Below are 27,271 nucleotides of genomic sequence, written 5' to 3'. Positions count from 1 at the left end.
GCATTATGAGCCCAATAGCAACATTTTGAAAGAGCCCACAATGCTTCTTGGTGACACCTTTCATAGTACTGCCTTATACCCCATAATAGTGCTCTAGTTAATGTTATGACCCATAGTATGCCCTAGCTAATGTTGTACCCCATTTTAGGGACCTAGTATATGTTATACCCCATTGGATTGGATTGCCCTAGTTAATGTCATGACCCATAGCAGTACATTAGTTAGTTTTTTGCCTTACATTTTTTCCACCTTATTTGCAATGGCAATGCTTCAAGTGCTCCATCCCTATTGGCATCTTTTGAATCACCATGTTAACAAGGCCTTCAGGGTGAGAAAATGGTATATTACAGTAACTGTAAAGACAAGAGAGGAGAGTGAAAGTACCAAGCCAGGTCTTACCTTCTTAATGCAGGAAATTCCAGTAACCCTGTTTTCAGGCTGTCTAACAAGCTGAACTCAGTTGCTTAGCAGCTAATTCTGGGAAATTTGTGGACAACTATATGACCTGGGTCTGGGGTGCCCTAAGCCTCTGGGCCCCATACCAGTGACATCCCCTGCACCCACTATAGCTACGTCCATTTGTAGAGATAAATAATATGTACTAGCATATTACTTTATGCACAAGAAATTTCTGAGGTTCCTGAGAATAACCCATAGAAATATACTGACTGTTGCATAAAGATCTGCTGGTTGAGATGATCTTTATGGATAAAATTGCAAATATTAAAACAGTACAAAGCAGTGGCAACACATTTCTCTCTACCCACATAAACCTTAATACTTCTCTAGCCACATAAGCCCTAATAATACTTCTCTAGCCACATAAACCCTAATAATACTTCTCTACTCACATAAGCCCTAATAATACTTCTCTACCCACATAAGCCCTGATAATACTTCTCTACCCACATAAGCCCTAATAATACTTATTTTCCAACAGAGAAGCTCAGGATCAAAACCAGATCTCTCTCTTCAATTGATATTCTTTGATGGCGAGGAAGCATTTCGTCAGTGGTCACCTTATGATTCCCTCTATGGCTCTCAACATTTAGCACAGAAGATGGAAAATACTCCCCACCCACCCAATGCAGACAGCACAAATCAGCTTCATGGCATTGTAAGTATTATATGTTATATTTTAATTTTCACAGTGTGTATATGGAAATTTTCTTGCTCTTACAGATGAGTCTTCATACATTCAGCCACATTATACCACGCAGTGTGAGTGAGCAGCCAGATCCTACGCTATTCTGCTTGCGTCGAGAATCTATCCACTGATGGGGTAGGTTGAGGATTAGGGGAGGTGAATGCTGACTGTTTAACATATTGTTTTAATACACAGTGTTGCGTCTGTGGTTTGAGATTAGGTAACTTTTAGTCACTTGAAGGTCTTTGCTATTTTGCTGTGTTTGCATTTACTGCAAATGACCGTTATCTCTATTCAGACCACCAAGGCTGCAGATTCAGTCATTTAAAATTAAATGATGTCCTGCTCAGCCATGTTCTCATACTTAAATTATGTGACGCCTGTATTTTGACCCTAGTCTAGTCTGATCCTGTAGTGGCAGCAGCAGCCATGGGTTCCAACTTGGCTCTTAAACCACCCTGGTCAACTGGAGAACCAATGAATTGTTATTGCATGACCTTAATCTCATAACTTTTTTATTATTACTTAATAAAGGTTAAAAGTATTTTTAATGGGATGTAGTTCATATGTCGGCGCACGGGATCCCAGAGGTCAGTAAGCCAACGCCGGAATCCCGAACGTTAAAAATACTGACCATTGGAATGCCGATCCACAGGCTCTATTCCCACTCGTGGGTGTCCATGTCACCCATAGAGGGGGAATAGAACCTGTGGCAAACACAGCTAGCCACCAGGCCGGGGGCTTTGTTGCACTTGCCCCAACCCCCCCCCCTGCCGGCATTCTCGCTGCCAGGATACCGGTGCCGGTATGGCCACCGCCGGGATCCTTTTTACTAATATATATATATATATATATATATCTTTAAAAAAAAAAAAAAAATATATATATATATATAAAAATATCTTTAAAAATAAATAAATCTATATTTAGGAGGTGTTTTGCACCCCTTATCCTCCTGTGTCCATTGGCCCCCATTATAAAATAACTTCCCACTCCCGGCCACACGGCATTCTGGGGCAAGATTCCGTAAGTGATGTCGGTGGTCAGAGGCCGCTGCATCACTCGGGGAATCCGGGGACCCAGAGAAGATCCTATTCTACATAAGATCTCCTATTCTACATAACGGGGGCACACAGTGGGCAGCGCATTGCATGGCCAGGTAATGTATACCTGACTACGGTCGCATCACATGCGACAAAGCCAGGCAAGTGGTTAATAGACCACCTAATTTCTTCAGGAAAGGTTATCTAAAACAATCCCATTAAACAATGCTCTACAACAGGGGTGGACGGGCTTTTGGGACCTGGGATCTGCTTTTTGTTCGCTCACTTAACGGTGAACTACCAGCGTCAAATAAAAGCAATAATAATAACGCTCACATTTAAAAATAGCATTAATAATGATACCATCAAATAACAGCACCAATAATAATGCGCACATTTAAAAATAGCATTAAGAATGACAACATCAAATAACCCCCCTCTGTGCAAATCCCCTTCCACTCCCCTGCATAATAGCCCCTTGTGCAATACCCTCCTCCGTACAATTCCCCCGTTTTGCTGATACCCCCCTTACCGTTCCATGCATAATAGCCCCCTGTACAATAATCCCTCCACCCTTTGCAGATCCCCCCTTGTGTAAAAAAAAAAACCTTTGTGAAGATACCACACTCAGTGCAGATCCTCCCCTTTACAGATCGTCCCTCCCCTTGTGAAGAAACCCCCTTTGCATAACTTACCTGACAAGTTGTCACGCTGCCTAGCTTCAGTCCTCCCTCTCCCTGCAGTCACGGCTCGTGCTTTCACGCTGCATGGCCTCCCGCTGGCTGCTTCTCCTGTCGTCACCACCGCCGGCTGGATCTAACTGGTTCTAACTGGATCCAACTAGTGCCCAGGCTCCTCACATCGCAGGTAACGTCATTACGTCACCCGCGTACCCGCACACTGCATTCCTGGGAACTGTGAAGAGAAGCAGCGGCGAAAGGCTCCTTACAGTTATTTTCTGTTAAGTCTGTCGCGATCTACCGGTGGATGCTCCGCGAGATACCGGTAGATCGCGATCTACCTTTTGGCCACCTCTGCTCTACAACAACGGAAAGCTCAGCATAAAATACTCTAGTGATCCTTCTGTTATCCAAAACCAGGCTGCTAACAAGCTCAGATGGCTTAGGGGGTCATTCAGACCCGATCGCTGCTGTGCGTTTTGACACAGCAGCAATCGGGTCTGAACTGAACATACGCCGACGCATGTCAGACAGCCGACGGCTGTCTTAGGCTAGCAATTGCCTCTGACTGATTGACAGGCAGAGGCGGTCGCTGGGCGGGAGGGGGCAACCCGGCGGCATTTGGCCTCCGTTTAGGGGACGCGGTCCGGGCAACGCAGGCCTCCCCGGACTGTTGGGGAGGTGGGCCGCGGTGGCTGCGTGATGTCGAACGCAGCCGCTGCGACCCGATCAACGACGGATATCTCCATGTCCGCACACAGGAGCTGCGCTGGTAGGGAGCTGCTCCTGAAGTACAAAAGCATCGCCGTTGTTCTATGCTTTTGTACCTCTGCGGGGGGAGGACTTGGGCCTGACATGCGGGGCGGACTAGCCCTGTGCTGGGCATTCTCCCGCATGTCAGGGAAGCTGATCGTAGATGTGCTAAATTTAGCACATCTACGATCAGGTCTGAATCACCCCCTTAGACAGACCTACTTGAGTACTTTGACGAGAGAGTTTCACATGCAATTAGGTTTTCTTATCCTCAACTTCTAATATATGTCCGCAGTGGCAAGGACACTTAGCATTAATATGCCAATTTATGGTGAACAACCACAAATTTATATATCTTTAAGTGTTGCTCACTTGTCTTGTAGTATTAATTATTATTATTATTATTAATAATAATAATAATAATAATAATAATAATAATTTTGTTTATATAGGGCTCTTTCTCCAGCAGTACTCAAGGTGCTTTACAGACATCAAAAACAATACATATAGAACCTCATTCAGTGTCAGTTGCAAATGCAAATAATCACGCAATGAGCGATTATTGGCACACTGTGTATGCGTACACAACCAAACAGTATACAGTGCGCAAGTCTGGTTTCTGTGATCATACTTAGGTATCTGCGAACACAGTAGCGATAGCATTTAGCAACGATAAAAAGGAATGGTGGAGGCAGGGCCGTTTCTAGACAATTTGGCTCCCAGTGCGAGATTTCAAAATGCGCCCCCCCCCCCCTTGCTATAAAAAAAATTGCGTGCCCCCCCCCATATAGCCAGAAAAAAAGCATGCGCGCGCGCTCCCGACAAGGCTGTGTGGCCTGATTGAAATGGGCGTGGTCTCATTACAGTGGGCGTGGCCTCGTCTGATATCACACCCACCACAGGGGGAAAAAATAAAAATAAAAAAGTCCCCTTTTTACACATTACACCAGGCAAGTGTCCCCATATTACACAGCGCGGCAGGCAGGTGTCCCCATTTTACAAAGTGCGGCAGGCAGGTGTCCCCATTTTACAAAGTGCGGCAGGCAGGTGTCCCCATTTTACAAAGTGCGGCAGGCAGGTGTCCCCATTTTACACAGTACGCAGGCAGATATCCCCATTTTACACAGTACGCAGGCAGGTGTCCCCATTTTACACAGTACGCTGGCAGGTGTCCCCATTTTACACAGTACGCACGCAGGTGTCCCCATTTTACACAGTACGCAGGCAGGTGTCCCCATTTTACACAGTACGCAGGCACGTGCCCCCATTTTACACAGTACGCAGGCAGGTATCCCCATTTACACAGTGCGGCAGGTGCCCCCATTTTACACAGTGCGGCAGGTGTCCCCATTTTACACAGTGCGGCAGGTATCCCCATTTTACACAGTACGCAGGCAGGTATCCCCATTTACACAGTGCGGCAGTTATCCCCATTTTACACAGTGCGGCAGGTATCCCCATTTACACAGTGCGGCAGGTGCCCCCATTTTACACAGTGCGGCAGGTATCCCCATTTACACAGTGCGGCAGGTGCCCCCATTTTACACAGTGCGGCAGGTATCCCCATTTTACACAGTGCGGCAGGTGCCCCCATTTTACACAGTGCGGCAGGTGTCCCCATTTTACACAGTGCGGCAGGTATACCCATTTTACACAGTGCGGCAGGTATCCCCATTTTACACAGTGCGGCAGGTATCCTCATTTTACACAGTGCGACAGGTGCCCCCATTTTACACAGTGCGGCAGGTATCCCCATTTACACAGTGCGGCAGGTGCCCCCATTTTACACAGTGCGGCAGGTATCCCCATTTTACACAGTGCGGCAGGTATCCCCATTTACACAGTGCGGCAGGTGCCCCCATTTTACACAGTGCGGCAGGTATCCCCATTTTACACAGTGCGGCAGGTGCCCCCATTTTACACAGTGCGGCAGGTGTCCCCATTTTACACAGTGCGGAAGGTATCCCCATTTTACACAGTGCGGCAGGTATCCCCATTTTACACAGTGCGGCAGGTATCCCCATTTTACACAGTGCGGCAGGTGCCCCCATTTTACACAGTGCGGCAGGTATCCCCATTTACACAGTGCGGCAGGTGCCCCCATTTTACACAGTGCGGCAGGTATCCCCATTTTACACAGTGCGGCAGGTATCCCCATTTTACACAGTGCGGCAGGTGTCAAGTGGGGGGAGGGGGGGAGGGAGGGAGAGAGAGAGAGAGAGAATAGTATGCTTACAACTTGCCGCTCTTCGGGTCCCGCGTGCCCGGCCGCCTCCTCTGTCGATGGTTATCTCCAGTCCTCCTCTCCTCCCTCTCTCTTCCCCCGAGCGCTCCTGCTCGGGGGGCGGGGCTTCGCGAAATGACGCGTTTGCGTCATGACGTCACGACGCAAACGCGTCATTCCGCGAAGCCCCGCCCCCCGAGCAGGAGCGCTCGGGGGATGAGAGAGGGAGGAGAGGAGTAGTCACAAAGTGCCGCGGCGGGCGCCCCGTGCGGTTGCACGGCTCGCCCGCCGCTAGAAACGGCACTGAATTATAGATACGCAAAGTAACAGACAAGTGTTAAGCAAAGTGAGGTCCAAATGACAGGTAGGAGTGAGACAAATATGTGATCCAGAGACAAGTCCTATTTTCTGTTCACTTCAGGGTATTTTAGCAGACATGGGTATTGCAAATTGGGAAAGCCAGACATAGGTATTGCAGTAGGAAACCAGGTTGGACCATGATTAATCTAATATGAATGTATACAGGAGAGTAAGTCAGAAAACAATCAAAAGTTCAGAAGCCAACATGTCTTTCAAATGTATGCGAGGTGTGCACAGTAGCGCAGGATCACAGATTGACTAGCATTGACTGCTAGGTTAGGTGGTCTCACTATGGGGGAGATTTACCAAATCCCGGAGAAAGAGAAGGTGAAGAAAGATAAAGCATAGCTCTCAACATGACCCTCTCTATGAGGGACAAAATGCTCTGCTCCTGAACTTTCTTCTTAATTTGCGATTGCCAGCACCTGTTTTGAACAGGTTAATGGATAAGAAAGGTTTTTCAGCACAGGTGAAGGCAATCATACATTAAGGGAAGTCCAGGAGCAGAGCATTCTGTCCCTCCTAGAGAGGGTCATGTTGGGAGGTATGGATAAAGTACAAACCAATCAGCTTTTAACTGTCATTTTACAGGTTGTGTTTGAAAAATGATTGTTAGCACTGCAGCTGATTGTTGGGTACTTTATCTCCCTCAAGTGGTGAATCCAGGTGGTGGGGGTTCTGGTTGTGACACTTCATACCTCCCAACATGACCCTCTCCAGGAGGGACACGATGCTCTGCTTCTGGACTTTTATCTTAATTTATGATTGCCATCACCTGTATTGAACAGGTTAATGGATAAGAAAGGTGTCTTAGCACAGGTGATGGCAATCATAAATTAAGAGGGAAGTCCAGGAGCAGAGCATTCTGTCCCTCCTGGAGAGGGTCATGTTGGGAGATATGACGCTTATCCTCTGCCCACTACCACTGGCAGATGTATAGCTGCTCAACAGTGCAACAGGCGGGAAGAAAGCAGAGGCGGCTGCTGCTCCTGGGAAGTAGTTGTAGACAGTTTCACATCACACCCAGAGTTGTAGATCCGTCTTTGTCTATGGCCAATAACGCTCAGCAAATTTGTAATAATTTGTAAACTTTGTGGCACAAATAATGTCTGTAACAGGGAGATAAAGCAGGCAGGGTTTTGATTCCATTCTAAAATATCCTCTAACAGGAGGAGATGTAGTAAAGTATTGAGATAAGGAGATTTATGGTAGACTTACCATAGTTAAATCTCTTTCTGCAAGGTACACTGGGTTCCACAGGGAATACATCGGGGGTGTAGAGTTGGATCTTGATCCAGAGGCACCAACAGGCTAAAGCTTTGACTGTTCTCAGGATGCATTGCGGGGCCTCCTCTATAACCCTGCCTCCGGGGACTGGAGCTCAGTTTCGTTAACCAGTCCAATGCAGAAGCAGGTAAAAGAGCAGGCAGACGTTAGTCACAAAGAACCACGTTCTCACGACAGGAGAAGGGACCAGCGGCTAATGTCATACAAACTCAAAGAAACTAAGTGCATCAGGGTGGGCATCCTGTGGAACCCAGTGTACCTCGCAGAAAGAGATTTAACTATGGTAAGTCTACCATAAATCTCCTTTTCTGCAGCGGGGTACATGGTGTTCCACAGGGAATACATCTGGGATGTCCTAAAGCAGTTCCTCATGGGAGGGGAAGCACAGTAGCAGGTACAAGAACCCGGCGTCCAAAGGAAGCATCCTGGGAGGCGGAAATATGAAAGGCATAGAACCTAATAAACATGTTCACCGAGGACCATGTAGCCACATTGCACAATTGTTCAGCGAACGCGCCACGTTGGGCCGCCCAAGAAGGTCCAACAGACTAAGTAGTATGGGCGTTGATAGCAGCAGGAGCCGGGAGTCCAGCCTGTGCATAAGCTTGTGCAATCACCATTCTAATCCATCTGGCCAAGGTTTGCTTATTCGCAGGCCAGCCACGTTTGTGAAAACCAAAAAGTACAAAAAGGGAATCTGACCTCCTGATAGAGGCATTCCTCTCCACGTATATATGGAGAGCCCGTACTACATCCAAAGACCGATCTTTGGATGACAAACCAGAAGAGATGAAGGCCGGAACCACAATCTCTTGGTTAAGGTGAAAAGATGACACCACCTTAGGCAAATAACCCGGTCACAGTGAAAAATTATAAAGGGCGGACGACAGGACAAAGCGCCTAAGTCCGACACCCTAGCCGAGGCAATAGCCAGCAGAAACAAGACCTTAAACGTAAGCCATTTAAGGTCCACAGAGTCAAGACGTTAAAATGGAGACTCTTGCTGGGCATTCAGGACAACAGACAAATCCCATGGAGCCAAAGGAGGGACATAGAGAGGCTGAATCCATAAAACACCCTGAGTGAAAGTATGAACGTTAGGAATAGACGCGACTTTCCTCTGAAACCACACCGACTAGGTAGAAATATGAACCTTGAGGAAGGCCAAACGAAGGCCTATGCCCAGGCCCTGTAGCAGAAAAGCCAAAAGTCTGGAAGTTTTGAATTTGTATGCATCGTAATTATTACCTGCACACCAGGTGAAGTAAGAATTCCAGACCCTGTAATAAATCTGTGCAGAAGCCGGTTTTCGGGCCTTTAGCATAGTTTGGATAACCGCCGCAGAGAAACCTTCGGCCCTCAGGAGTGAAGCTTCAAGACCCACGCCGTCATAGCCAGCTTGGCCAGGTCTGGGTAGACATAAGGGCCCTGAACGAGGAGGTCAGGGCGTTTAGGAAGTAGAAGAGGACGGTCTATCGTCAGACCCTGCAGGTCTGAGAACCAATGCCGTCTGGGCCAGGCATTGTAGCAGAAAAGCCAAAAGTCTGGAAGTTTTGAATTTGTATGCGTCTTAATTATTACCAGCACACCAGGTGAAGTAAGAATTCCAGACCCTGTAATAAATCTGTGCAGAAGCCGGTTTTCGGGCCTTTAGCATAGTTTGGATAACTGCCTCAGAGAAACCTTTGGTCCTCAGGAGTGAAGCTACAAGAGCCACGCCGTCAAAGCCAGCCTGGCCAGGTCTGGGTAGACATAAGGGCCCTGAACGAGGAGGTCAGGGCATTGAGGAAGTAGAAGAGGACGGTCTATCGTCAGACCCTGCAGGTCTGAGAACCAATGCCGTCTGGGCCACGCTGGAGCGACCAGCAGTAGTATTCCTCCTTCTTGTTTGAATTTCCGTAGTATCCTGGGCAGGAGTGACACTGGAGGGAACACGTAGGGCAGCGAAAAGGTCCATGGAATTGCCAGTGCATCCACGAATGCTCCTTGCGTATCCCTTGTTCTTGATCCGAAGACTGGAACCTTGTGATTGTGTCGAGACGCCATCAGGTCTACGTCAGGTAGGCCCCACTTGTCCACTAGGAGTTGAAAGACTTCCGGATGAAGACTCCACTCTCAGGCGTGTACGTCCTGACGACTGAGGAAATCCGCTTCCCAGTTGAGGACTCCCGGAGTGAACACTGCCGATAATGCTGGCAGATGGCGTTCTGCCCAACGAAGGATTTTTGACACTTCCATCATTGCCGTGCGGCTTCGAGTGCCGCCTTGATGATTTATGTATGCCTCCGTGGTGGCGTTGTCCGACCGTACCTGAATAGGCCTGCCCAGTAGAAGGGGTAGGGCAAGAGTTAACGCGTTGGACACTGCCCCCAGTTCCAGAATGTTTATGGGGAGGAGAAATTCCTCCTGGGTCCACCGACCCTGGAGAGAGTGTTGCTCCAGCACCACACCCCAACCCCCATAGTCAGGAGACCCAGTTGGGGATCCAGAAGGGATGGCCCCTGCTCAACTGCTGGTCCTGTAGCCACCAGGACAGAGACAGACGAACCTCCGGAGTCAAAGAGATCATATGAGATCTGATCCGATGAGGTAGGCCGTCCCACTTGGAAAGGATTAACCATTGCCTAGGGCGAGGATGAAATTGAGTGTACTCCACCATGTTGAAAGCCGACACCATCAGGCCTAGTACTTGCATCGCCGAGTGTTCCGACACTCTTGGGCGAGAGAGGAAGCATTTGATCCTGTCCTGAAGCTTCAGAACTTTCTCTGGAGACAGAAAACAGTCTTTGGCTGTGTGTGTCCAGCAGCGCCCCAGGTGTACCATGCTCCAAGCAGGGACCAGCAGGGACTTCTTCCAGTTGATTAACCACCCGTGGGCTTGTAGGAATTGCACCGTCAGTTGTAGATGACAGAGGAGGACATCTTGGGAGTTTGCCAGGATCAGCAAGTCGTCCAGATATGGCAGGAACCTGATTTCCTGTTGACGGAGATGAGCTGTCATCATGGCCATGACCTTGGTGAATATCCGAGGTGACGTGGTCAGTCCAAACGGCAGAGCCCTGAATTGATAATGGAGGTTGCCAATAGCAAACCGCAGATATTGCTGATGTGAAATGGCAATAGGAATATACAGGTAAGCATCCTGTATATCCAGGGATACCATGTAGTCCCCAGGTTCCATGACCAGTACAACTGAGCGCAGTGTTTCCATACGGAACTTGGAAACTCTCACAAACTTGTTCAGTGATTTTAGGTTGAGAATAGGCCGGAAAGACCCATTGGGTTTCGATACTAGAAACAGGGTCGAGTAGTAACCTCTGCCTTTCTGAGAGGTAGGCACTGGCACCACCACTACTGTCTCCAGGAGGGATTGCACAACCAAGTGTAGAACTTGCGCCTTCAACGGATCCGGGGGGATGACCATTGTGCAGAACTAGCGAGGGGGACGTCTCCTGAACGAGGCCGCGTACCCATGAGAGACAACTTCCTGCACTCACGTGTCTGAAGTGGTCTTTAACCAGACCCGGGTGAACTACAGGAGTCGGCCTCCCACCCTGGGATCCCCCAGGGGGAGGCCGTCCCGTCATGCTGCAGGCTTGTCCTGTTTGGAAGCAGGCTGACGGGCAGCCCAGGATTGTTTAGATTTTGGCTTACTGGTCTTGGTAGTACGAGTCTGTCTCGAGTACAACTGACCCTTTGATTTACTTGAGGTCCGAAAGGAACGAAAAGTAGTACCCTTGGCCTTCGGAGCAGGAGGATTAGTATTAGGCAGGCAGCAGAGGCTAAGTCAGTCACGATCTTGTTTAGCTCTTCTGCAAAAATGATGTCTCCCTTAAAAGGGAGCACCTCCAGCTTTTTCTCGGAATCCAGGTCCACCTTCCAGGACCGCAACCATAGAATACGGCGAGCCAAACTAGATGTAGTGTCCGCTTTGGAGTCCATGATGCCCGCCTCAGCGGACATCTCTTGAATATATTGGGAGGCGGTGGTAATGTGAGACAGACACTGTCTGGCAATGTAAAAAATATCCGAAGGTAGCTCATCCTCCAATACCTGGACCCATGCTTCAATACCTTTTGCAGCTCAGGAGGCCGCAATAGTAGGCCTATGTATTGCCCCACTTAGGGAATAAATACACTTCAGGCATCCCTCCACACGCTTATCTGTCATTTCCTTCAAGGAGGTGACAGTGATATCAGGCAGAGAAGAGGATACCACAATCCGGGCGACATGAGAGTTTACTGGGGGTGGAGTTTCCCACTTGTTACTTAACTCCGCAGGGATAGGATAGTGAGCTAATATCTTCTTAGAGAGGGAGAATTTCTTAACTGGTGAAACCCATGCCTCCTGACATATGTCAATTAAAAAACTTTAACCACCTTCTGACGCTTGAATTTATCAGGCTTTTTTGACACAGTAGTGGGATCTATTTCATCATCAATCTGGAGAACCATTTTGATAGCTTCCACTAAGTAAGGGACATCAATCTGAGTTGCAGGCTCCCCGTCAGAGGCCACTGAATCAGAGTCAGTTGGATCAGTATAAGCGCCATCCTCATCCGAAGAAGTATCCAAAATATGTGTGGACTGAGAGGAGGAAACTACACACTTGGAGGGCCCCTTAGCCCCAGAGGGCTGAGGTGTAGACTTATGTTTACTAGAAATTTATTTCAATTTTGAATCTGAGTGGACAGGGTGTCCGTCCAAGGCGGATTTGCTACAGGGACAATTTGTGGCTGTAATGGCACAGGGAGTCCCACAGGGGGCGTAATACGTGTCACAAATGTATTCAGCATACTGGAGCAAGCAGCCCAGGGTGGCTCTTGATTGACCACAGGAGCTGCAGGCTGACTGGGAGAGGTATGGGACCCTACACCCACGTCCCCAGTTGCAATTTGCCCCCCTGGTAAATCCGTGGGAACAACACTGCCTGAGGCAGGAGCGTCTGCGGAATTCCCGCTCTGCGCGGCAGACATTATGAGGAATGTAGCCGTGGGGCACAATAGTACAATATAGCCAGACAAAATAATACAGTAGATAACCCCCTGGATTATGCTCTATGAAAGGTAGGACACAAACAGAGAATCAAATCAGTATGAGGTGACTGAATACACAGTAAAATACACGGAGCTGTATATTCTGTGTAGCAATATATATATATATATATATATATATATATATATAATATATATGTATGTGTGTATATATATATATATATATATGGATCCTGACACACTCATCCTCTTCAGGGCACAGAATATAGTGATAGCAAGGGTGATACACTAAATGAAAAATCACACAGCAGCTACAGGCACACTTCAGTCACAAGTACAATGCAGATATAAGGTACAAAATAATAATACTGCACTGGACCAGCAAGTTTACATATAACAATAGATATGTGTATGCAGAGATATAACAATGCACAGTAGATACTGGATGTATATCACAGAATATTTGTACAACCTATTCTGAAGTAAGCACACTTGTTCTTAACTAACACTGTCTAAAATGTAGAATGCTTAAGTGTCTGTAATAGCACGGCACTGCGACAGGCGGCTTTACAGAGGAGACAGAACCCAGCAATCGCGTTCAGAGCAGCCCAGCTAAGGATATGGCGCCAGATCTCTTCAGGGAGTGAGGGAGAAAGTGAAAGTAGCTCCAGGGCGGGAACACCTGCTGTAGATGGCGCCAGGAGCTGTGGGAGGGGCCACAGGTCAGCGCCTTATCCCCTCTGCTGGACTTCACCAAAGGGTACTATGGAGCCTGTGACAAACGGTTTTTAGTAAAACCGACCTGTGCTCCTTGTCCTGGTGGATATAGTGGGGTCCCTGTACAAAACAGTATCCACCATCTTACCTCCTCCCTGACGTTTTGCAGCCACGCGACCCTGGAGAGCAGCAGTGGTGGTGTGCCAATGAATCGGTGCGTCCCCGCTGTAAGTACCTGGGAACTTGGCTGCAGGAGTATACAGCGCCGTAGGAGGGAGGTGATGGAGCCGCAGCACAGCACGTCCCCAGGACATAAGAAGTGCTGCAGCACTTGAAGTCTTCATAAAAGCTCTTTTCAGGGCTGCCTGGTGCAGCTCCCCCTGTTAGTGACCTGCACTGCAGGCACCAACTTAAAAACTGAGCTCCTGTGCATGGGAGCGGGGTTATAGAGGAGGCGGTGCATCCTGGGAACAGCCAGGATCAAGATCCAACTCTACACGCCGATGTCATTCCCTGTGGAATCCCAGAGTACCCCGCTGCAGAAATCACAGCGCTGATAAAGCAGGCGGATTTACAGTGGAGACAAAGCCCTGCAGTCCCGGAGACCAGACGCAGCTACTTGAGAAGATGGTGCCTAAATCTCAGCCAGGGAGTGAGGGAGAGTGAGAAGCAGCTCCAGGGCGGGAACACCGGCAGTAGATGGTGCCCGGAGCTGAGGGAGGGGCTACAGGTCAGCGCCTTATCCCCTATGCTGGTCCTCACCACCGGGTACTGTGGAGCCTTATTAAAACGGATTTACATAATCCGACCTGTGATCCCTGCCCTGCCCTGGCGCGGCCCTTCTCCTGGGACCGAGACTGGAACGCGATTTAGTGGCGGGTCCCACCTGGGGGACCCTCTTACCTCCTCCCTAAGAAGCAGCCACGCGATCCTGGAGAGCATCAGCAGTGGTGTGCCTGGTAACTGGTGCGCCTCCGCCGCAAGTACCCGGGAACTCGGCCAGCGGGAGTATGCAACGCTGCTGGGGAGGTGATGGAGCCGCATTACAGTATGTTAAAATGACATATAAAGTGCTGTAGCTCTTGAAGTCTTCTAAAAGCTCTCTTCAGGGCTGCCTAGTGCAGCCCCACCTGTTAGTGACCTGCACTGCAGGCACCAACTTACAAACTGAGCCCCAGCGCCCAGAGGCGGGGTTATAGAGGAGGCCACGCAATGCATCCTAGGAACACTCAAAGCTAAGCCTGTTGGTGCTTCTGGATCAAGATCCATCTCTACACTCCCAATGTATTCCCTGTGGAACACAATATACCCCGCTGCAGAAAAATAACATAGCAACCAATCAGCACCTCTCATTTTATAGACTCTAGATACGCTAGATAAATGATAGCTAGAAGCTGATTGGTTACTGTGGCAGGGTGGAAATCTCCCACTTTTGAAGAAAGTGTTAATCTTAGGTGGCTCAGTGAAGAATCAAACCCTTTATTCAATTACATAAACCTGCTTGTGTGTCTGTCAGTCAGCGGGGGAGAGACAGGAGGGTATGCACCTGTAGCACCCCTTTAGGTGCTGGATACTACAGATCCTGACTTACGGTTTGCTGCAGTCCTGTGTATGCTATTTCTTGTAAACTGTACACTTATGTTCCTGAATTGCTATTGGTACTCCAGTGTAAGCCATTGCATCACTCATCACAGTACAACACCCCTCACCCAGCATAGCACCCCTTACAGGACGGATTACAGCACATATCATCTGAACCAACACCCCTCTCCCAGCACAGATCACAGCATAGCACCCATTACCCAGAAACCTCTCCCAGCACAGCACACCTCACCCAGCACAGATCACAGCATAGCACCCATTACCCAGAAACCTCTCCCAGCACAGCACACCTCACCCAGCACAGATCACAGCATAGCACCCATTACCCAGAAACCTCTCCCAGCACAGCACACCTCACCCAGCACAGATCACAGCATAGCACCCATTACCCAGAAACCTCTCCCAGCACAGCACACCTCACCCAGCACAGATCACAGCATAGCACCCATTACCCAGAAACCTCTCCCAGCACAGCACACCTCACCCAGCACAGATCACAGCATAGCACCCATTACCCAGAAACCTCTCCCAGCACAGCACACCTCACCCAGCACAGATCACAGCATAGCACCCATTACCCAGAAACCTCTCCCAGCACAGCACACCTCACCCAGCACAGATCACAGCATAGCACCCATTACCCAGAAACCTCTCCCAGCACAGCACACCTCACCCAGCACAGATCACAGCATAGCACCCATTACCCAGAAACCTCTCCCAGCACAGCAAACCTCACCCAGCACAGATCACAGCATAGCACCCATTACCCAGAAACCTCTCCCAGCACAGCACACCTCACCCAGCACAGATCACAGCATAGCACCCATTACCCAGAAACCTCTCCCAGCACAGCACACCTCACCCAGCACAGATCACAGCATAGCACCCATTACCCAGAAACCTCTCCCACCACAGCACCCCTCCTCACCCAGCAGCAGCACCCATCACCCCTTACCCAGCACAGTACAGTCAACATCCCTCAAGTCACAGTACATGCTGACAGCTAAGCTGATTTAAGACTCTAAGCCACTTAACTGATGATTCCCCCCCCCCAAAAAAAAAAAAAAGCTCCCAAATTGTCGGGGTTATTTTTTTAAGAGTGAATTAGGTGAAGAACATGAATTTAACACTATCCAAAATGATTTTAGTTAAAAATTAAAATATATATATTTTTTAATTTTTTTCGCTCCCAACATCGAAATATCGAACGGGAACATCGTGACCATCGGAACATTGGATACATCGCAGCTTTCATGTTGAAAGCGGGGATAGCCTCCAGGTACACAGGGGGTGCTTGGGGGGGGGGTTAATTTACACTCCCCAGCGGCTGCTATTGTCTGCAGCCGCTGGAGGGGGGGGGGGGGGGTCCTGCCGTGTTGACCGATCAGCAGTGATCAACAGCACGGCAATCAGTAGGGGAGAGTGCAGGGAGGCAGAGGGACCTTCCGGTCCCTCTGACAACAGCAACAGAGGGAAGTTTCCTTTCCCGGCAACTGCTAACACTGTTTATCTGACTGGTCGCATCCTGTGCGACCAGGTCAGATAAAGCACTTGCAGGCATGGTCGCATCTGATGCGACCATGCCAGGCAAGTGGTTAAGTTAAGAGGTACAGGCAGCAGTGGTCGACCCTGCTTTTCCTGGCACCTTAGCTGTGTGTATGTTGACTTGGTGGCTGCAGTGCAGTCTGCTGAAGGCAGAGCAGTGAGATGTTGCTCCCTACCCACTTCCATTTTGGTGACCATCATCATCACTAGTCCACATGCTGGGTCCCTTCTCATCAATGTGGATGATGGAGTCCACCCGTGCACTGCCGTAACTAGACATTTTAGCGCTATGTGCAAGAAACAGCATCGGCGCCCCCACTTATTTAAAATAGGGCCAGTACGCACCATAGGCCTGCCCCAAAAATATGGGGTGTGGCTTCATGAGGAATGGGCATGGCCACAAAATAGTACCAATTCATATTACGCTGCACAGTAGTCTCCATTCAAATTACACCAGGTAGAGCCTGTTTTACACATTACGCCAGGTGGAATTCCCTTTTTACACATTACGGCAGGTAGAGTCCCCTTTTTATACATTACAGCAGGTAGAGTCCCCTTTTTATACATTACAGCAGGTAGAGTCCCCTTTTTACACATTATGGCAGGTAAAGTCCCCTTTTTACACATTACGCCAGGCAGAGTCCCCTTTTTACAGATTGCAGCAGATAGAGTCCGCTTTTACACCTTACGGCAGGAACAGTCCCCTTTTTACACATTACGGCAGGTAGAGTCTCCTTTTTACACATTACAACAGGCAGCAGATAGAGTCCCCCTTTTACACATTACGTCAGGTAAAGTCCCCTTTTTACACATTATGGCAGGTAAAGTCCTCTTTTTACACATTAGGGCAGGTAAGAGCACCTAACATCCCCCGCCCTACTCTTAAGGTGTAGTGTAGTGTAGAGTACTGAAGTGTACTGTAGTATAGTGTAGAGTACTGTAGTGTGTAGGCACATTCTGCCTTCCCTCCAGGTGATACCTGGAAAGGAGATGTGCTAGCCCACTGTTATAATTTCCTTCCTAAACAGTTCCATTTACCCTGATCCAGGAGAGGAGGGGGTTAAACAGAAAGAGACCTTTGGTTATTCATAGTATGCAGCTTATACTGCTTCACCGAGGCTGCGAGACATTGGTGGCAGTGTGAGCAAAGCCAGCGCTGAGGTGATATGTTGAAAGAAGGAGCCGCGCTGCGAGTTATTGCAGCGCTGACAGGCTCCAGGAACTCATGCCTCCCCAGGGTTTACCTGCTCCTGATGGAGACAGAGGCGGATCCAGCAGGGAAGTGGCAGCAGCGGCAGAGAACGCCAGAGGTCAGGTATGACTGGTGCAGCCACGCTGAGATGCGGTCCCGGGGGAAGTGCAGTGACAGGCCTCACCCTGTGCCTGTCCGGAACGGAGGCGGAGACAAGGAGCTTAGGGCTGCGGACGCCAGGCAAGCAGGAGCGGGAGGAGCGTCAGTCAAGGGGGTGGGGGGGGGGCAGGGGGAATATGCGACCACTTGGGGTGCATGTACAAGGTGCGCCCACAGGGCAAATGCGCTGTGGGCAATGCTGCACCTTCTGCACACACCTAGTTACGGCACTGCTTCCGTGCCCATAGCAGTGTCATCCCTCTAGGCCCCCACTCCCTATATGTCTCCCTCTCCCCCTCATAGCAGTTTCATCAGCCCCCTGACCCCCACTCTCCATGTATCTGTCTCCTGCCCTCCCCCGTAATAGCAATATTATAAATCCCCTGAGATCTCACCCCCCCATATCTCTGCCTTTCCCCCATAGCAGTTTCATCTGCTCCCTGAGCACCCACTCCATATATGTATTTGCCCCCCCCCCCTCCCAATAGTAGCATCATCAGCTCCATGAGAATCCACTCCCATTAAGTGTTTGTCTTCCCCTATAGCAGCCTCTGAGCACCCACTCCACATACTGTATGTATTTATTTGGTATCCGTTCACATGGTCGACCATGTTATGGTCGACAGTCATTAGGTCGACCACTATTGGTCGACATTGACATGGTCGACATGGACACATGGTCGACACATGAAAGGTCGACACATGAAAAGGTCGACATGAGTTTTTTAACTTTTTTTTCTTTTGGGGAACTTTTCCATACTTTACGATCCACGTGGACTACGATTGGAACGGTAATCTGTGCCGAGCGAAGCGGTAGCGAAGCGAAGGCACCAAGCGTGGGGACGCGGTGCACTAATTGGGGTTCCCAGTCACTTTACGCAAAAAACGACACCAAAAAAAGTAAAAAAACTCATGTCGACCTTTTCACGTGTCGACCATTTTCGTGTGTCGACCATGTGTCCATGTCGACCATGTCAATGTCGACCAATAGTGGTCGACCTAATGACTGTCGACCATAACATGGTCGACCATTCATACCGGAACCATTTATTTCCCCCTCATCCTGCTCTTACCTTTATGCTGTATGGCTGGGACAAAGTGAAAGGAAAGATTGTCTCTTAGTTGGCGCACAATAGAGAAAAGATTAATTATATTTCTCTATCGTCCTAGTGGATGCTGGGGTTCCTGAAAGGACCATAGGGGGGGTAGCGGCTCCGCAGGAGACAGGGCACAAAAAGTAAAGCTTTAGGATCAGGTGGTGTGCACTGGCTCCTCCCCCTATGACCCTCCTCCAAGCCTCAGTTAGATTTTTGTGCCCGGCCGAGAAGGGTGCAATCTAGGTGGCTCTCCTAAAGAGCTGCTTAGAAAAGTTTAGCTTATGTTTTTTATTTTACAGTGAGTCCTGCTGGCAACAGGATCACTGCAACGAGGGACTTAGGGGAGAAGAAGTGAACTCACCTGCGTGCAGGATGGATTGGCTTCTTTGGCTACTGGACATTAGCTCCAGAGGGACGATCACAGGTACAGCCTGGATGGTCACCGGAGCCTCGCCGCCGGCCCCCTTGCAGATGCTGAAACAAGAAGAAGGTCCAGAATCGGCGGCATGAAGACTCCTCAGTCTTCTTAAGGTAGCGCACAGCACTGCAGCTGTGCGCCATTTCCTCTCAGCACACTTCACACGGCAGTCACTGAGGGTGCAGGGCGCTGGAAGGGGGGCGCCCTGGGAGGCAATGAAAACCTATTTTTGGCTAAAAATACCTCACATATAGCCTCCGGGGGCTATATGGAGATATTTAACCCCTGCCAGAATCCGTTAAGAGCGGGAGACGAGGCCGCCGAAAAAGGGGCGGGGCCTATCTCCTCAGCACACAGCGCCATTTTCCCTCACAGAAAGGCTGGAGGGAAGGCTCCCAGGCTCTCCCCTGCACTGCACTACAGAAACAGGGTTAAAACAGAGAGGGGGGGCACTAATTTGGCGTTAGAAATATATAAAAAAGATGCTATAAGGGAAAACACTTATATAAGGTTGTCCCTATATAATTATAGCGTTTTTGGTGTGTGCTGGCAAACTCTCCCTCTGTCTCTCCAAAGGGCTAGTAGGTCCTGTCCTCTATCAGAGCATTCCCTGTGTGTGTGCTGTGTGTCGGTACGTGTGTGTCGACATGTATGAGGACGATGTTGGTGAGGGGGCGGAGCAATTGCCTGTAATGGTGATGTCACTCTCTAGGGAGTCGACACCGGAATGGATGGCTTATTTAGGGAATTACGTGATAATGTCAACACGCGGCAAGGTCGGTTGACGACATGAGACGGCCGACAAACAATTAGTACCGGTCCAGACGTCTCAAAAACACCGTCAGGGGTTTTAAAACGCCCGTTTACTTTAGTCGGTCGACACAGACACAGACAGGGACACTGAATCCAGTGTCGACGGTGAATAAACAAACGTATTCCTTATTAGGGCCACACGTTAAGGGCAATGAAGGAGGTGTTACATATTTCTGATACTACAAGTACCACAAAAGAGGGTATTATGTGGGATGTGAAAAAACTACCGTAGTTTTTCCTGAATCAGATAAATTAAATGAAGTGTGTGATGATGCGTGGGTTCCCCCCGATAGAAAATATGGGCGGTATACCCTTTCCCGCCAGAAGTTAGGGCGTGTTGGGAAACACCCCTTAGGGTGGATAAGGCGCTCACACGCTTATCAGAACAAGTGGCGGTACCGTCTATAGATAGGGCCGTCCTCAAGGAGCCAGCTGACAGGAGGCTGGAAAATATCATAAAAAGTATATACACACATACTGGTGTTATACTGCGACCAGCGATCGCCTCACCCTGGATGTGCAGAGCTGGGGTGGCTTGGTCGGATTCCCTGACTAAAAATATTGATACCCTTGACAGGGACAGTATTTTATTGACTATAGAGCATTTAAAGGATGCATTTCTATATATGCGAGATGCACAGAGGGATATTTGCACTCTGGCATCAAGAGTAAGTGCGATGTCCATATCTGCCAGAAGATGTTTATGGACACGACAGTGGTCAGGTGATGCAGATTCCAAACGGCACAAAGGTGTATTGCCGTATAAAGGAAGAGGAGTTATTTGGGGTCGGTCCATCGGACCTGGTGGCCACGGCAACTGCTGGAAAATCCACCGTTTTTTACCCTAAGTCACATCTCTGCAGAAAAAGACACCGTCTTTTCAGCTTCAGTCCTTTCGTCCCTATAAGAGTCATATCTGCCCAGGGATAGAGGAAAGGGAAGAAGACTGCAGCAGGTAGCCCATTCCCAGGAACAGAAGCGTTCCACCGCTTCTGACAAGCTCTCAGCATGACGCTGAGACCGTACAGGACCCCTGGATCCTACAAGTAGTATCCCAGGGGTATAGATTGGAATGTCGAGACGTTTCCCCTGCGCAGGCTCCTGAAGTCTGCTTTACCAAGGTCTCCCTCCGACAAGGAGGCAGTATGGGAAACAATTCACGAGCTGTATTCCCAGCAGGTGATAATTAAATTACCCCTCCTACAACAAGAAAAGGGGTATTATTCCACACTATATTGTGGTACTGAAGCCAGAAGGCTAGGTGAGACCTATTCTAAATCTAAAAAAAATTTGAACACTTACAAAGGTTCAAATCAAGATGGAGTCACTCAGAGCAGTGATAACGAACCGGGAAGAAGGGGACTATATGGTGTCCCGAGACATCAGGGATGCTTACCTCCATGTCCCAAATTTGCCCTTATCACTAAGGGTACCTCAGGTTCGTGGTACAGAACTGTCACTATCCGTTTCAGACGCTGCCGTTTGGATTGTCCACGGCACCCCGGGTCTTTACCAAGGTAATGGCCGAAATGATGGTTCTTCTTCGAAGAAAAGGCGTCTTAATTATCCCTTACTTGGACGATCTCCTGATAAGGGCAAAGTCCAGGGAACAGTTGGAGGTCGGAGTAGCACTATCTCGGATACTGTTACAACAGCAGGGGTGGATTCTAAATATTCCAAAATCGCAGCTGATCCCGACAACAAGTCTCCTGTGCTTAGGGATGATTCTGGACACAGTCCAGAAAAAGGTGTTTCTCCCGGAAGAGAAAGCCAGGGAGTTATCCGAGCTAGTCAGGAACCTCCTAAAATCAGTGCATCATTGCACAAGGGCCATGGTAAAAAATGGTGACTTCCTTCGAAGCAATTCCAGTCGGCAGATTTCATGCAAGAACTTTTCAGTGGGATCTGCTGGACAAATGGTCCGGATCGCATCTTCAGATGCATCAGCGGATAACCCTATATCCAAGGACAAGGGTGTCTCTCCTGTGGTGGTTACAGAGTGCTCATCTTCTAGAGGGCCGCAGATTCGGCATTCAGTTTTGGATGTTGGTGACCACGGAGGCCAGCCCGAGAGGCTGGGGAGCAGTCACACAAGGAAAAAATTTCCAGGGAGTGTGATCAAGTCTGGAGACTTTTCTCCACATAAATATAGCTAAGGGTAAATTTATAATGCTCTAAGCTTAGCAAGACCTCTGCTTCAAGGTCAGCCGGTATTGATCCAGTGGGATAAAACATCACGGCAGTCGCCCACGTAAATAGACAGGGCGGCACAAGAAGCAGGAGGGCAGTGGCAAAAACTGCAAGGACTTTTCGCTGGGCGGAAAATCATGTGATAGCACTGTCAGCAGTGTTTCATTCCGGGAATGGAAACTGGGAAGCAGACTTCCTCAGTAGGCACGACCTCCACCCGGCAGAGTGGGAACTTCATGGGGAAGTTTTCCACATGATTGTAAACCGTTGGGAATTACCAAAGGTGGACATGATGGCGTCCCGTCTGAACAAAAAACGGGACAGGTATTGCGCCAGGTTAAGAGACCCTCAGGCAATAGCTGTGGACGTTCTGGTAACACCGTGGGTGTACCAGTCGGTGTATGTGTTCCATCCTCTGCTTTTCATACCTAAGGTACTGAGAATTATAAGACGTAGAGGAGTAAGAACTATACTCATGGCTCCGGATTGGCCAAGAAGGACTTGGTACCCGGAACTTCAAGAGATGCTCACAGAGGACTTATGGCCTCTCTCGCTAAGAAGGGACTTGTTTCAGCAAGTACCATGTCTGTTCCAAGACTTACCGCAGCTGCGTTTGACGGCATGGCGGTGGAACGCCGGATCCTAAGGGAAAAGGCATTCAGGAAGAGGTCATTCCTACCCTGGTCAAAGCCAGAAAGGAGGTGACCGCACAACATTATCACCACATGTGGCGAAAATATGTTGCGTGGTGTGAGGCCAGGAAGGCCCCACGAAGAAATTTCAACTCGGTCGATTCCTGCATTTCCTGCAAACAGGAGTGTCTATGGGCCTCAAATTGGGGTCCATTAAGGTTCAAATTTCGGCCCTGTCAATTTTTCTTCCAGAAAGAATTGGCTTCAGTTCCTGAAGTCCAGAAGTTTGTCAAGGGAGTATTGCATATACAACCCCCTTTTGTGCCTCCAGTGGCACTGTGGGATCTCAACGTAGTTCTGGGATTCCTCAAAACACATTGGTTTAAAACCAGTCAAATCTGTGGATTTGAAGCATCTCACATGAAAAGTGAACATGCTCTTGGACCTGGCCTGGACCAGGCGAGTGTCAAATTGGTGTTTTTTTTCTCAAAAAAGCCCATATCTGTTTGTCCATTCGGACAGGGCAGAGCTGCGGACTCGTCCCCAGTTCTCTCCCTAAGGTGGTGTCAGTGTTTCACCTGAACCAGCTTATTGTGGTGTCTTGCGCCTACTAGGGACTTGGAGGACTCCAAGTTGCTAGATGTGGTCAGGGCCCTGAAAATATAGGTTCCAGGACGGCTGGAGTCAGGAAAACTGACTTGCTGTTATCCTGTATGCACCCAACAAACTGGGTGCTCTTGCTTCTAAGCAGACTTTTGCTAGTTGGATGTGTAATACAATTCAGCTTGCACATTCTGTGGCAGGCCTGCCACAGCCAAAATATGTAAATGCCCATTCCACAAGGAAGGTGGGCTCATCTTGGGCGGCGCCCGAGGGGTCTCGGCTTTACAACTTTGCCGAGCGGCTATTTAGTCAGGGGCAAACACGTTTGTAAAATCCTACAAATTTGATAACCTGGCTAAGGAGGACCTGGAGTTCTCTCATTCGGTGCTGCAGAGTCATCCGCACTCTCCCGCCCGTTTGGGAGCTTTGGTATAATCCCCATGGTCCTTTCAGGAACCCCAGCATCCACTAGGACGATAGAGAAAATAAGAATTTACTTACCGATAATTCTATTTCTCGGAGTCCGTAGTGGATGCTGGGCGCCCATCCCAAGTGCGGATTATCTGCAATACTTGTACATAGTTACAAAAATCGGGTTATTATTGTTGTGAGCCATCTTTCAGAGGCTCCGCTGTTATCATACTGTTAACTGGGTTCAGATCACAGGTTGTACAGTGTGATTGGTGTGGCTGGTATGAGTCTTACCCGGGATTCATAAATCCTTCCTTATTGTGTACGCTCGTCCGGGCACAGTATCCTAACTGAGGCTTGGAGGAGGGTCATAGGGGGAGGAGCCAGTGCACACCACCTGATCCTAAAGCTTTACTTTTTGTGCCCTGTCTCCTGCGGAGCCGCTACCCCCCCTATGGTCCTTTCAGGAACCCCAGCATCCACTACGGACTCCGAGAAATAGAATTATCGGTAAGTAAATTCTTATTATAAAATATAACTTTTAATATTAATCAATTAAAATGCGATGTGAAAAATATAGGAAAAATTGTACAATAAACAAAAATATTCTAACAATTAAAATTTGATTCACTGTGTCTTATTTATTTATTTAGGCTTTTATATTACTTCTGAGTGTGTCACCTTTTTATGGGATCTCAACCAAGGCGGTTGTCAAGAAATCTGCTCTTATTGTATTTTCTCATACGTCCTAGAGGATGCTGGGGACTCCGTAAGGACCATGGGGTATAGACGGGATCCGCAGGAGACATGGGCACACTATAAGACTTTGAATGGGTGTGAACTGGCTCCTCCCTCTATGCCTCTCCTCCAGGCCTCAGTTAGACTCTGTGCCCAGGAGTGACTGGCACACACAAGGGGAGCTCTACAGAGTTTCTCTAAAGACTTTATTGTTAGGTTTTTTATTTTCAGGGATACCTGCTGGCTACAGGCTCCCTGCATCGTGGGACTGAGGGGAGAGAAGTCAGACCTACTTCTTCTTAGTTAAGGGCTCTGCTTCTTAGGCTACTGGACACCATTAGCTCCAGAGGGTTCGATCACTTGGTTCGCCTAGCTGCTTGTTCCCGGAGCTGCGCCGTCGCCCTCCTCACAGAAGCCAGAAGAAAGAAGCCGGGTGAGTATTAGAAGACAAGAAGACTTCAGTGACGGCAGAAGACTTCAGTCACGGAGGTACAGCGCAGCGGTCGCGCTGCGCTCCATGCTCCCACACACCAATGGCACTCACAGGGTGCAGGGCACGGGGGGGGGAGCGCCCTGGGCAGCAAGTTACTGAAGGTCAAAACTGCTGGCAAGTGAGGCATATTCGGTGCCCGGGCAGCGTGTACGATACCCCCGCCAGTGTAACGCAGCGGTCGCGCTGCGTGCATATTGTCAAAGTCAAAAATATTACATAGAGAGAACATACAAACTACACACATTTAAGTCGCTATACTTGCAAATATGCGCAGCGAGCACAGCAATATATGGTAACACACGCATTTGCTCGGACATGGCACGTAGATGGATTCGACACAGATATTTGATGAACAATGCCATAGACCCCCAGTTTCCCTAGAAATTTTAAAATTACGCTAGCCCAACACTTTTGTAAGCCTATGGACATTGACAAAGCTTTTTGCCCACACGCCTTTTGGCAAAAGCACAAAGAAGACTGCATTCAACAGACACCGAACAAGACTTCAACCGACAAATGTTCATTAACCTGACATAGAATACCACTGCATTTACCGTAATTATGTCTTTTCTTCATCTCTACAACCTTCAGGTAATTGCACACATAGTCGATAGGGAATACAGGCATAGATATCAGCAATCACATATTCCCCCATTCATGTATCATCAACTAAAATGTGCTCCCCATTTTGTTACAACCACAGCCGAAAAGAGCTCGGTAAAGTTTGACAGCCCATCCACAGACCCGTACCACGGGATAAGAAGGAATTCAAATGTATACTTCGCAATACCTCGAAGCTTGATTTAAAACACGTACGGCACGATGATACATGACCCCCAAACACGGATTCATACACACATGCTTCTGCTATCCCACTAGGTCATACCCTCTTCACACCTTCTCCTCTCTCCTCCCCTACCCAACCATGGAAATGTATTTACACTTGACATATATTTTTCTCTTTTTGAAATGTTTTAGGAAGTGGCAGTTATTGGTGACTGCCAAAGGGTGGACTGTCAAAGTCAAAAATATTACATAGAGAGAACATACAAACTACACACATTTAAGTCGCTATACTTGCAAATATGCGCAGCGAGCACAGCAATATATGGTAACACACGCATTTGCTCGGACATGGCACGTAGATGGATTCGGCGCTTGTTTCATACAGTACATGGTTATAATAATGTCGGGCACCAGACATCATGGAGATTTAGAATTGGCTGATGAATTGATGTCATGAATGTGTATTATTTGAACAGAACCAGATGCGCCCGTCATGTTTGGTATTGAAGCAAACAGATTGATGTGTGGGTTAGTTTGATGCTTGTTGTGAAGTTGTGGGACATTGCAGCGGATAGATATGATTATATGTATAAAAGCTAAGATCACTTTGTTAGAACAATGAATGATCAAGCCAACCCTTTTGCCAGTTTTCAGGGCTGAACCTGATCAGCATATACAAAGCAAGAGCGACCCCTCCCCCAGGGACTGGTCAAACAGGAAGGGAGTGGCTGGCCAAAAAGAGAGTTCAGTGGGCAGTTTGCTTGGGGCCTCTGAGGACAGATATACTGTAACTCACTCACACAGCTACCTTACACACAGCAAGCATGGCTGGATCATCACCAGGCTCCTTACAAAAGGCTAAGTATCATAATCTCAATATCTCATGGCTGATTGGCATAGAATAGTTTTAAATATGTGTTTGTGGTAAAGTAGTTGTAGAATGATTGGCATAGATTAGTTAGTTTGGAGATACAAATGGCTTAAGGTTAACGAGGTTTGGGCAGTTGTGTGATTGTTGGGTGTTTGTGTTGATACTCTGTGAAGTCTGTGATGAATTGGAACAGTAGACAATCTGTAGCATAGTATTTGTGGTATTTGTTTGCCTATGGTGATTTAAAATAGATTGTGCTGGTTTGTTATAATATATCTTGTTAATCATGATTACCACCATGCAGTACTTTTGAATATGTGCTTGTAGCAATGGCAGGCTGATACTTGTGGGTACCTGGTGGTCTGGTCTTGTGATAGCTCATATGCTCTGGTTATTGAGATACTGTGTTTGCTTGAAATTGTGAAAGGTGATTTAGATGGTTTGGAATTGTAAAATCAGAACATATGCATTGTTTTGAGGCTTGGACATTTTGGAATAAAATGGAGTCTTGTGTCTT

At 48.4% G+C, this 27,271-nt stretch overlaps 1 protein-coding gene across 2 annotated transcripts in view; it reads left to right on the top strand.

Annotated features, from left to right (window-relative positions):
* The window catches only part of QPCT (glutaminyl-peptide cyclotransferase), a 277,919-nt gene that overhangs the window by 106,335 nt on the left and 144,313 nt on the right, over positions 1 to 27,271 (top strand). For both annotated transcript variants that reach the window (XM_063917570.1, XM_063917571.1), the window contains one exon: positions 941 to 1,117. In XM_063917570.1, coding sequence (XP_063773640.1) covers positions 941 to 1,117 — 177 coding nt within the window. The remainder of the gene's footprint in view (positions 1 to 940; positions 1,118 to 27,271) is intronic.

This window comes from Pseudophryne corroboree, chromosome 4 (genome assembly GCF_028390025.1).
Source record: "Pseudophryne corroboree isolate aPseCor3 chromosome 4, aPseCor3.hap2, whole genome shotgun sequence".
NCBI classification, from domain to species: domain Eukaryota; kingdom Metazoa; phylum Chordata; class Amphibia; order Anura; family Myobatrachidae; genus Pseudophryne; species Pseudophryne corroboree.
This window is presented reverse-complemented; position numbering and strand designations above follow the sequence as displayed.